The 12,361-nt window shown below is 50.9% G+C and overlaps 2 protein-coding genes across 4 annotated transcripts in view; one reads left to right on the plus strand and one right to left on the minus strand.

Moving 5' to 3' along the window:
• itpka (inositol-trisphosphate 3-kinase A) lies at positions 1-8,266 on the plus strand. 2 transcript variants are annotated; one of them, XM_055505434.1, is made up of 9 exons: positions 1-99; positions 281-410; positions 831-1,569; positions 4,716-4,809; positions 5,149-5,362; positions 6,171-6,375; positions 6,510-6,611; positions 7,040-7,111; positions 7,206-8,266. In XM_055505434.1, the coding sequence occupies exons 3-9, from the start codon at positions 1,165-1,167 to the stop codon at positions 7,473-7,475; spliced, it is 1,362 nt and encodes a 453-aa protein (XP_055361409.1). In that variant the 5' UTR covers positions 1-99; positions 281-410; positions 831-1,164; the 3' UTR covers positions 7,476-8,266. The 2 variants fall into 2 exon arrangements, with proteins under 2 accessions (XP_055361409.1, XP_028994719.1); XM_029138886.3 differs by lacking the exons at positions 1-99; positions 281-410 and having other exon boundaries at positions 699-1,569.
• ltk (leukocyte receptor tyrosine kinase) overlaps positions 8,233-12,361 on the minus strand; it is a 26,254-nt gene continuing 22,125 nt past the window's right edge. For both annotated transcript variants that reach the window (XM_041069072.2, XM_029138885.3), the window contains exons 24-28: positions 12,223-12,315; positions 11,968-12,069; positions 10,966-11,100; positions 10,775-10,865; positions 8,233-10,691 (exon numbers count right to left, since the gene is read on the minus strand). In XM_041069072.2, coding sequence (XP_040925006.1) covers positions 9,666-10,691; positions 10,775-10,865; positions 10,966-11,100; positions 11,968-12,069; positions 12,223-12,315 — 1,447 coding nt within the window. In that variant the 3' untranslated portion in view covers positions 8,233-9,665. The remainder of the gene's footprint in view (positions 10,692-10,774; positions 10,866-10,965; positions 11,101-11,967; positions 12,070-12,222; positions 12,316-12,361) is intronic.

The raw sequence follows: 12,361 nt of genomic DNA on the forward strand, positions 1-12,361 counted from the left end.
GAAAGTCAGGAGTTCTCGAGAAAGAGCTTGCCTGGATGTGCCAACCACCAATAAGAGGAAGAGACTAGAGAGACAAAGAGAAGATGAACTATTTTTTCTGTTTAAGTTCAAACTAATGTTTCTAAATATCATATTATAAAGGTTTAACCAGAAATCTACAGAATAACTATATTAGTAAAACACAACAACAGGAAGCGAGAAACATTGGCTTGAAGATGAGATCATGACAAGGTTGTTTGCTGTGTTTTCTCGTAACAAGTGATTCATCTTTTGGTTTCAGTCTATCTTGGCTTTGCTGTTTCTAGTCCAAAGTTCAAGAATGGTCAGAAGAATGGTTTACCGCACAGCAGCGCCACCCCCTGGATAGCTATGGCAACAGCAACGCTTTGAAAAAAGTTGCATATGGAAATGTAAGTTTAAAATATTTGCAGATTACTTCCTTTGCCTGCAGGTTCCAAAATGGTCGCTTTTAGGACCTTTATGTAAACATTTTTTGTATTTTCATAAATTACCCTTACAAATTAAGAAACAACACTGTTATAATCATTTACTGGGTGCATATATTAAATGTTTTATTTATTCAAAACTTACTTATTTTTCTAAAATTGTGTGTGTGTGTGCGTGTGTGTGTGTGTGTGTGTGTGCACGCGCGCGCGCGCGCGTTTCTGCAGAAGCGTAGACGCGTCGACTACAACATTCTTTCCGCGTCGCTGCGGTGCTTCGCATATTCTACTGCCTATTTCATTGTTAGCACCAGATTTGTCTTCATAACCGCGAGGCACAAGCAAGTGTGGAACTACTGCTAACTCCGTGTTGTAATATTTTCTCAGTCAGGAAGCGAGAAATGCGGAAGATAACACATCTTGTGTAGGTGTGTAAGTGTGTGCGTCGACGCGCGTGTGTAAACCGCGTACGAGCAGGATCGAGCCACGCCACCAGCAGAGAGGGGTTCCCTCCGCCCGAGGCAGACGCGGAGCGCACGGGCTGCTGCTGGCACCGTCTGAGAATGTGAAGCTCGAGCAGAAAGCGAGAAGGAAGCGCCGAGGGGCAGCGACGGCGAAGCCGAAGTCAAACTGTGGCCAGAACTTTGTGGAAGTGAAATGACCAGATTTGAAGGCTGAGCCGAAGCAGCGTTTGCGCCTCTGTCTCCGACCCGCGTCTCCGATGCCCAAAGGCGGCCGGAGGAGGACCTCAAAGGACCTCGGGCTCTGTGGAACCGCTGCTAACGAGGGGTCTCGCGTGGAGCGACGGGCGCCCGGGAAGCAGGGCCAGGTTTGCGATGAGCTCCAGCACAAAGCCGCCCACGTCGCGCCGTCGTCCCACGGCGGAGTGATGGAGCCGCGCCAGGTACCGCAGGTCACCATCACCCCGGAGGGGGGCGGCTGCTCCCGGGAGATGCAGCAGGAGGACTGGGACGACGCGGCGGACGGCACGCTGCGCCGGCACCTGTCCAGCTCGTCCATCTCCTCCACGGGCTCCTCCGCCGTGGAGTCCGAGGACGACCTGCTCAGCGACAACGAGAGCAAAAGCAAAGGCATCATCACGCTGGAGCACCTGGTGGACACGGAGGTGAGGAAACCCCACGCAGATAGCGATCAGGCTCGCGCGGCAGCGCTTGTTCCAGCCGCTTCCTTCGGCTCCATTAGTGATTCCAGATGTTTACAGGGGAATAAATTAGCAGTGCTATTATTTCCCAGGCACAAAATGCGTTAAATAATTCAAAACACTCTCTGTAGAAACACTGTTACATAATGCATGACTAAATCATTACGGCAACCGTCTCTCTAAATGGAGGATAAAACATTTGAATCACGCATCCCCGACCTCCACTTTTACCTGTAGATCAACATCCTTTATAATCACCTAACTGCAGCGAGGAAGAGCGCAAACAAGAAGCAGCGAGGCGCATCGACAGCACTCTGCGCCGCTTCCCCTCCGCTGGGATCTGTCTGGGGGCGTGAAGGCAGCGCTTCGGCGCCATGGCGCGTGGTTCGACCATTTGTTTAGTTCGTCCGCGCGTCCTCCCCCGGGGACGAGGCCACTTCTACATTTCACTTACGTCTGCGCCCGCTCGCGCGCCCGCTCTCCCCTCGCCCGTAGCCTGAGATCACGGCGGAGGACACGCGCGCAGCACCTCAGGAAATGAAGACACCCACTCATCTCAGCTCTTCCTAGGTTTAATGGCCTTTCAAAGCTCTTCCCATCACGCGCGCGTGAACTGAAACTGACACGAAGAAGCACCTGAAAGCCAGAGGGCTCCTTTGCGGTGTCGCGCCGCCGCCGCGTGCGACGCCGGGCGCCACTTTGTACTGAGCGTGACCTGTCTGTGCTTCACGGGAGCGCGGATCGGGATGTTTCACAGTGAGCGTCGAACGGCGAGGTTGTCGCTTCTTTGTGCGACGTGAAGGGAAGTTGAGTGTGAGTCAACGCTGTGAAAACGCTATAATCTGCTTTTTGTCTACTCCATCAGACTACTGGAGTCAGGCTCAGACGTTCAGTGTGTGTGTGTGTGTGTGTGTGTGTCCACTTGTCCCTGCTTTCACCATACAAGGCCTGTAGCTGTCACCGTCTTGTAAACAGGCCCGTCCTGTGGAGCCTGTGGGGGGAGAGCTGGCAGAGCGTCCACTCGGCCTCAAGGCTCAGACGCACGGACAGTGTCTTTAAAGTATCGGTCGTGTTCGCTCTGAAAATAGCAGCTTTTTTTAAATTTTTTTTATGCTCATGCCTCTTCATCCCACACACAAACACCCCCACGCAGCACAGACTACCATGCTATTGGGCAACAGTGCTTTTTCTGTGGTCACTGGCCAATTTGAGCCTTGGCCTTTGACATTTAACGAAGAACCACTGCAGGAAGTCAAAAGCGGCGGCGTATCAGCGCGTGGCCTCATCTGTTTCACACTTTAATGCACGTACGGAGACGCGCCGATGGATTCCAAGCCATTAGAGCGGAGTCAATAGACAGACATGCAAGAGAGCGCGCGGCCCCGACCAGAAAAAACCTGTCTGTGGGAGTCGCCCCGTCCCAGCAGCGCAGCGGTGTGTTTCCAACGTTGCTATTGACGACGGCGAGATTAGCCGAGCGCTGAGTCAGCGCGCGGCACCTACAAAAGGTGTGTCTGAGCAGAGAGCAGGCAAACAGCGGACGGGTCCCGGAGCCAAGGCCCGGCTGCTTTCACGGTGCTCCCTCATGGCTCATATCTCATAATAATCCTACTGCCCGCTTTTAAATCGGTACCGGTAAATTAAAAACATATAATAAAGATTTGCTGTGTGTACTCAGAGATTGTTTCAACACAGGCCTGTGGGCTGGGACGCACCAGCTACACCCTTGGTAAACGTGTTAGCGCCACAGGCAGCGGCCCTTCAACATAACATACAGTGTAATCGCTCCCGAGGCCACAGAACGCAAGGCTTTATTTCTCTAATGTTTCATTGCTCTTATTACATCGTCCAGCGCTGGTGGTTCTGTATCAGCGTATTAGGAAACGCTAACGTGAAGTGTTGTTTATATTTTCTTTAGCAGCAGATTAAAGTGGAGATAATTGGATAGTTGTCATAGGGTTGCATCACTTCTTCTGTTCAGCAGGACATCTGTACATCATCTGCATGTGATGTCAGCAGAAACAGCGATTTAAACAAACACTAGTCAGCTTTACAGTAGACTATTATTATTATTATGGTTGTCATTATTCTGAAGTCTTGTTCCCTCTGTCGTGATGGCACCCTGTGACTAATGTCGTGGTAACTATGACATTTCCCGCGTCATCGTGTTCCCATCATGACTCCACTTCTCCACACGACTCCCCTTCGTTTCAACACGCGGTCCCAACGTTCGGCCGACATGTTACATGACTGCACGGGCCTCGTAGTGTGATATCAGCAGCGAGTGGAGCCCTGACATCCGTCTGGCTGCTGCAGGCTCCTGGTGCGAGACACTCGGCCCCCGCTTCATTTCCTGTTTCAGTTCAGATCACATCTTCAAATGACCCCTTCGACCCCGAAGACAGGACCTTGGGTGGTTTATTCAGTTAATATGAAAACATCAAATGCTAAAACCTTTATTTCTTTGATGGGAAAACGCAGGCAGCTCCCCACAAGTGTGAAGCGTTTGAGCGCCTCTGTGAAACTTGCAAGCTGTCCCTGGGCGAGCGAGTGAGCGAGCGAGGCAGGAGAACGAGGAGGGGAGTCCTCCAGCACACATGAAACAAACAAACACTTGTGCTGCTCGTGAGCGGCGCTCGTGAAAATCCGCCACCGATCGCGCGCGAGTGGGTGCAGATTAACCAGAGCCCGAGGCGGCGGCGCTTCAGGGCGTCCGCTGCTGCTGAATGTGAGGGTTTTGCACAAAGGTCGAAAGTCTGACTAAGGATGACACACAATGCAGCATTCATGCAACATATTCACACCTCGGAACCATCAGGTCTTTCTGCAAAGCTGAAGTTAAGAGCCCATCGACAAGCAGCTGGAGCTGCTGAATGGAGATGTTAATGCAGATATGAGTTTCTACAGATATGGCATTTAGCTGACCTAGATTGGAGTCTTCACGCAGCCTGGCTTAGGCCGACTGGCTAGAAATGATGGTCTGATACCGTTAATATTCATGTGTCAGCCATCTTGGACCAGCGTCGGTCCAGACAGAAACATGCCTCTGCTCTCGTCGTCCTCCCGTCTCTTATAGCATTCATTCACTTTGCTTTCTTGCTCGTCCTCAGAGCAAACCGTGGTGGAAGCTGAAGACGATCGTCCACTGGTCCTTCAGCGCTCAGAGACGGAAACTGAACTGGGTTCAGCTGGCCGGCCATAAAGGTTTGACCTGTTTAGATCGTATCACGCTGTCGCTGATCTCAAACCATTCGTGACGGCGACTGTGAAAGTCTCAAGATGTTCGTCTCCAGCTTGAATGTGTCACCCTGTGTCTTGTTAACCTGCTCTGGCCCCTAATGAGCTGGAGCAGCAGCAAACAATGATTTGTAAAGACTCGGAGTTTAGATGGTTTTCAGGTTAGAGACACTCCTTAGTTTCACAGCAACGCCCAGCTGTGTTCACTGGCACGTTTCTGGAGGTCGACTGGAAAACCCAGTGTTTGCTAACGGCTCATTTGCTTCGTCGGAGGGGCCTAAAAGATCGCTGGCGGTCTCTCCTCAGGTAACTTCAAAGCAGCGGACGAGGGCACCATTCTGAAGAAGTTCTCCGACAACGAGAAGCAGTGTTTCGAGGAGGTGCAGGGCGACGCGCTGCTCCCGTTCGTTCCCGCTTTCCACGGCGTCGCGGAACGAGACGGAGAGTTCTTCCTCCACATGACCGACTTACTGGCCAAATTTGACCTCCCCAACGTCATGGACTGCAAGATGGGAGTGAGGTGAGGCAGTGTTGTTCCCTCCCCTGTTTGTGTGTGCGTTGTGTTGATGCTGACGATGACGCATGTGGCCTGCAGCATTTTGTGCTCTACAAGGGAACACCTGTTGTAACTGCAGGCTGAAGGCTTGGCTTCCTGCCACAGCGGGCGGGTGCCTCACTGAACCATGTGAACGCGCGCCAACACACACTCACATGCGCGAACGCACAACCCAGCGCGCGGCCTGGCGCCGACGCGCACGCCCGACCTCGCGAAGGCCTCATTTCCAGACACTCGTGCGTTTACAGACGCACACACTCTTTTTCTGACCTACTCGGCGTCGGCGCCTGCGTTCTCTGACGCCGCGTGCGCACATTCGCGCTCAGGGTGTCCCTGGAGACTCCCCTTTGTCAAAAACACTGGCGACCACAAGGCTGCCAAACCGCCAGCTTGCACAAACACATTCAGACGTTCGCGCGGCGAGGCGCTGCGCTCTGGAGTCTCCCCTCAGCTTCCCTCTTCTGCACAGAGGAAGTGGAGGCCTCGCAAACTGAAACTGAAATTCACATCTGCTTTGCACAAAACTGTCTGTTATGAATCCAATGAGGGCAAATGTGCTGCTGTACCAGAACAACAGACATGATTTAGACAGTGGTGTCTGTCTTGTACGTGATAAAACCTCAGTAGCTGAGAAGAAACCATTGACTATAATTAGCTTTTCACACCTTAATTACTTGGGGCGTGTACTGTATGCAGGGCAAGCCCTTTACAGAAATGAAACAGGCTCAGAAACTGCCGGAACCTGAAGGCTTTGTTTGTCCTGCCGTCTCAGGACATACCTGGAGGAGGAGCTCGTCCGAGCACGAGAGCGGCCCAAGCCGAGGGAGGACCTGTACAAGAAGATGGTGGAGGTAGACGAGACCGGGCCGACCCCCCAGGAGCACTCGCAGCGCGGCGTCACCAAGCCGCGCTACATGCAGTGGAGGGAGACCCTGAGCTCCACTCACAACCTGGGCTTCAGGATAGAAGGGATCAAGGTGAACGGCTGGGAGCAAATATTCATTAGAGTTATAGTTAGAATAATAGCCTGTTCAGCCTGTTGCTGAATCAGATGTCCAGGTGTCCCTAATAAAGTGGCCAGTCAGCGTGACGTTGCTTTCTTCCGCTCCAGAAATGCGACGGCACGTGTCGAACCGACTTCAAGAAAACCAAATCGAAGCCGGACGTCATCCAGGTGTTCAGGGACTTCGTGGGCCGGGACGACGGCATCGTAGTACGTGGCAGCTACTCATATTGGGCTAATCATATTTACATTGCATACGCACACATGTTCTGCAAGGCTACACCAACTACAAACACTCAGCTGAGCGAGCGCTCCCGTGTTTGGACATTTACGGGCCGCGTCCTCTTGTCGGACCGTGCATTTGAAGTTGGGGCAGGTCTATTGATGGAGGAGTGTTTGGACTGCACGGTGGAACCTATAGAGTAAATCCAGCTACATTTCACAAAGCAAATATTCATAATGGTATTTGATGTTCTATGACAGTGACAGTTTCCAAATATACGTGATGCTGCGTAAACACTGACTTAAATGCTTTTATTATTTTATATATATTTATTTATTATTCATATCTCTGTATTAAGTAATTCGAGTAAGGCAATGTTAGCATTTAACTATTTATTTTGTGTTATGGAACACAGAAGTCTTACCTGAGGAGACTGTCAGAGATCCGGCGAGCCCTGCAGGCGTCAGAGTTCTTCAAGCGACACGAGGTGACGATCTCAACGACAAACTCAACCGAAAACATCTGAAACGCTCCTCAAGAGCTTGAACGCAACCTAACGCGATCCCTGCTGCTCCCCTCAGGTCATCGGCAGCTCCCTCCTATTCATCCACGACCACACGGGCAGCGCCGAGGTCTGGATTATTGACTTTGGCAAGACCACCGCGCTGCCGGAGGGCCAGACGTTAAGCCACGCCATTCCCTGGCAGGAGGGCAACCGGGAGGACGGGTACCTGTGGGGGCTGGACAACCTCATCCACACGCTGGAGTGTGTGAGCAGCCAAGGGCCGGGGGAAGAAACTCGTTCAGACACCAAAGAGGATCAGCAAACTACAGAAACTGGTGGCCAATGACCTTTGACTCACAACCAGGTGTGAGGAACTCTATTCTGGTTCGTATGGGGCTCATGTGCCTTGGGTGGTGTAATCATGGTGAAACAAGGAGCTCAGAGTTGCCTGGAGGCAGATCCGCGCTGCACCCCAGTAGTTCTGGGCTCCGGCCTTTAATAATCTGGCATGAGGCGCTTGGTGCCGACACTGACAGGAAGGACAATGGACGCTGAACGGGGAGGAGCGGAGGAACTGTCATTAGCTGAGCAAATTTAACTGACACTAATTCAAGAGAAGTGAAAGTGCAGACACTGTGCGTTTCGCTTTCAGAGACGTCGCATGTGAACGAAATGCTCATAATATCAAGGAGAAAGGGAGGAATCATGACTATTAAAGCACAACATCCCTGACTGGGTCACAGACCTCATACTTATCTGACTAGAACAGTAAAACACAATTAACTATAGTACTGCATAATGATTCAACTGTATGATTAATGTCTCAGTGTGAATCATTGTCATTTATTGTTTATCAATTATTACTTTCACTGATTGTATTTCTTTATAATCAAACTAGTAATTCGTTTGTTTGGTCTGGGTCACATGTAAGAAGTGCTGTACACATACAATCAATTTTAATTCAAATTATGGTTGAATTAAAATGGGGAAAATACCCCTTAATTTTCCACAGTATAAAAAAAGACCATTTGTTATTTTATGGGTAAATCAGGGGTTTGTTCATTTGTTATTTAAGTGGCAAAACGTGGGTACAATCACACAAATAGTGTCAATAAATGTTGATTTATTGAGGGTGAAGGACAGTATATTGCATAGAACGCCTTTGCAATTTTGGTTGAGGCATAACGCTACATAAAGAATGCAGGAAAACAGATCATAGAAAAAAATAATTAAATACACATAACGGCACAAATGTCTCCCTAAGAATTAGTATTTAAAAAACTACGTGAACCATTTACAAAGTTATGTTTTTTAAATGTAGATGTCACGTTCAAATTGCCGAGCAACTAAAATAAACAGGCCTGAACCTAAAAATAAACAGAAGCTTTATATAGTAAATGAGTTCACTCAACACAACCTCCCTCTAAATAAGGACTTGTATACAAGGGGCCACTAAGTAACTAACAACTAAAAATATCAAAGCAGAGCAGAGATTTTCACATTGAAACCTTTGAGTATTATAGTAAAGGTTGGGTTTGGTATTTGAAAGCTGAATACCTCCCCCTGCTGAGTAAAGATCAGTACGAGCTGCATCCAGGGCTGCAGCGTAATATAATGGCAGTGATCAACTACAAGTACAGTAACGATAAATGAAGGACAACACAAACCCAAGTGCAACAGGTTAGTCCAGTGTAAGGAGGCGCGTAGAAAAATAGCTCATCGTTTCACAGCTGGGTGATCTCGGTGAGAAAGACTGTGCTTGCGCATTTCTGAGGCCTCCAGCGGGACGAGAGCGTGCGCTAGCACTGAATGGGCTCAGGTGAACGTATGAGAAGTAGCTGCTTTCTGGAAACACGCTCGCATCTAACTTACTGGAAAAACGAGCCGGGATCCGTCTCAGAGGAGATGGGGAGCGATGCTAGACGTAGCTAGCGACACCGCTAAGCTAAGGTCGCTAAGGGAGGAAAAAACGAAAGATCTAAACTCACCCAGTGTTTTTCCCAGTTTGAAACAGTGTCATAACAAAACCAACAAAATTCTCTACAAAGTCCAGTGAGTCAACCTCATGTTAGGATCATTTCCACTACGTAAAAGGATCAAGAATAACCTTCAGGCGCAAGAAGCAAGAACCTGTCAGTCAAACCAATGTTTCATTAACCAACTAACACCAACTAAGCTGCTGAAATTAACAAGTCTAAAGAAGCACAACAGTCATTTTGGCTGCACACTACAAATCACAACTAACTGCTACCAATGGTGCAACACATTCTAGAAAAGAAAACTGAGTGGAAAGGTTGAGTCATAGGGCAGCAAGGACTCGCGGCCGTGAGCCATGAGTCCCAGTGCAGTGAGCTGCCCAGAGTCTCGGCTTCAGTGTTCCGCTACCAGTGGCTCTTCATCACAGTGCAGGGAAAGGGTTCAAGTGGGTTCTCCAGCATTCCAGGAGCCCCAGTAATGGGACGCTGTGGCCCCTCCACCGCGGCAGAGCTCTAATCCAGAGTTTGAGTCAAAGGGAAAGGTTCTGGTCCTCGGTTCCTTAGATCGGGGTCACACTAAGGTCTTCAGACAGAGAGAAGCCCGAGTCGCGGTCTCGTGGGGGCTTCTCTGCTTTGGCCTGCCTCCTGGCGTCCTCGGCTCCGTAGCTGGAGTGGCGCTTCAGCAGCAGCTTGGGCATGCGGGTCGAGGAGGCCTGGAATCCCGGCGCTGCCAGGCTGGTCCCGGAGGAGCAGCTCTGGGCAGGAGGGATGCTGGGGCTGGCTTCTGTTGCTTTGGGCGCCACCGAGGGCAGACCCTCTGCCTCGTGGGTTCGCTCGTCGTACGCATAGTTGACGTTGCCGCAGGGGAAGCTCTGCAGCTTGGCCAGGTCCACGGCGGCCATCGCGGTGCCGCCCGCTGGGGTCTTCTGATGCGAGGACACGGGTGGGGCGGCTGGTGTCAGACAGGAAGGGGGTGGGGTAGCGGAAGTGCTGGTGGCGTTATCGCACCCAGCCTCGCTGCTCTCTGAGGCGGGGGTGCAGGTCTGGGTATAGGAGGTGGGGGGGGCGGTGCCCGACAGCGGCATGGACTGAGTCTGAGCCACTGCTTTCTTACCCCTGAAGTTTTCCAGCACCCAGGAGCCATAAGTGGGGTTCCACAGGTTCTTGGTCTTGTTCTTCAGCCGCTGGCTTCCTGACGAGGAGCTGTTTCGGGTACAAGGTCGGTGATGGGGCGGCTCGGGCGGCTGCCAGGGGCCTCCCGCGCCCCCACCCCCGTCCGGCACCAGAGCGGAGGGGAGGACGGGCTCGGCCCAGGACGGCTCCAGCACCTCGCAGCACGCTTTCACTTCGTGGTGGACGGGCTGGCTCCTCTGTAGAAGCAGACGGGGTTTGGTGGGCTGCGGGGGCAGCGGGGCCGAGCCCGGCTGACTCAGCTGGAAGGGAGGATCCCGGGGAACGGAGCGAGACACCAGAAGTGGAGCGAGGCCGCTGGAAATCTGGTCAGAGGGACGGGTCACGGCACCGCAGTCGTCCTCCGTAGTCGGCCCGTACTCCACTGGGAGAGGCGTGTTGATCACGTCTGGGTCCTGATAACGGGTCAAAGAGAAAGAGTGGCCACACATAAACACATAAATCCAGTAGTGCTGTTCCCATCATATATCACATGTACCTGAGTGCAGTAGTTGATTCTCTCTAGGATGGTGGAGAAGTTGGGCCGGTGCTCAGGACAGTGCTGCCAACACTGGGTCATGATTCGATATCTGCAGCAAAACACACTTTCCTTCAAAATGTACTCCTTATATTTCCTTATCTGTGTATTAAGGTAATACTACTACTGCTTTGCAGCCAGGCCACACTCACACAGGCCCTGGGCAGCCCTTGGGAGGATCCATTCTGCCGCCGCTGGTGACAAACTCCAGCACCTCCTGGTTGGTTTTACAAGGATAGGGCATGTAGCCCAGGGAGACGATCTCCCACAGCAGTACCCCAAACGACCTGCAGGGGGAGACACAGACCCGCAGCAGACTGCCTTAGTGAACAGAGCAAGAAGGCCGTGAGTTTCCTGCTCAGCCGGAGAACAAATCTTCCCCATTTGAGTCCAATTACAAACCTTGCTGGCAGGCTTTAGTGTGGATTTTCCTCTCACCACAGTCAGTGAATTAAGCTGCAGTGCCCTTTGACTGCTCATCAAAAACTGCTGCCATCTTTGCCTGAGATCAGGTCTGCACCAATTTTATTTTTTAGTAGAACGACACACTGACTCCCACTGTTTTCGCTTCTACTACTGATGAGAAGGTGGAAGAATTTAGCTGTGCTTTATGAAAGTTGCCCCTGCTATATGGTTTTCTTTCTTTTCACAATATAGAACCCAGCTTTTTCCAAATCATGACATCCGATGTTGTTTGGGCCTTACTACATTTTTGAAGCTCTTTGCCGCCGGAGAAATGTTTTAGACGTTGCTCATCTCTCTGTTTTGACTGAATCTCGGCTACAGGAAAAGGGCGTCCTCCTCACCAGATGCTGTTCCGCTTAATAACGTTAACAGATCTCTGTAGGTCGGTCTGGTTCCGCTTAGTAGTAAAACTCTTGAGAAAATCTCTGTGGATGTCATTGTCCTGACCACATGAAGCGTTTCCAATTAGCTGCAATTAAGCTTTCAACATTCCAAAAGAATGGCCTGGCTCGCTGACGGCTTTTGAAAGTGGAAGAAAATGTTGTCGAAGTCTGATTTTCATTGTTTATTGACAAGGAACATTACACTAATGCGCAGTTCCTGTTAGGACGTCTGAGTAATAGATGTGGTGGGACGGCAGTTAGCACGAACACATGACAGCCTGCGTTTTTACTGCTGTGTGTTTATACCATGTGTCAGTCTTGCAGGTGAAGATTCCCTCCAGAAAAGCCTCCGGTGGCATCCACTTGACTGGCAGCATGGCTCGACCCCCTTTCCTATAATAGCTGGCCCTGGTGGAAAGCAATGTGGACTTAGTATCAGTTAGGTAAATATCATAAGGCCATGAACTCTGTAAACACAAGTCCAGCCCCAGACTGAGATCGAGGGCGTTTCAGATCGGTCCCATTTGACTGTGTGCGTTGTGCCCTGTCACCGGTTCAGACCTGTAAATGTCTCGTGCCATCCCAAAGTCTCCAATCTTCGCCACTCGGTTCGGCCCGGGACATGTGAGCAGGCAATTTCTAGCAGCAATGTCCCTGAGAAGCACAGGATCTGTTACATAACGGCGGTAAAATGGCCAAT

The sequence above is a fragment of the Betta splendens genome, chromosome 22 (genome assembly GCF_900634795.4).
Source record: "Betta splendens chromosome 22, fBetSpl5.4, whole genome shotgun sequence".
Taxonomy (NCBI): Eukaryota; Metazoa; Chordata; class Actinopteri; order Anabantiformes; family Osphronemidae; genus Betta; species Betta splendens.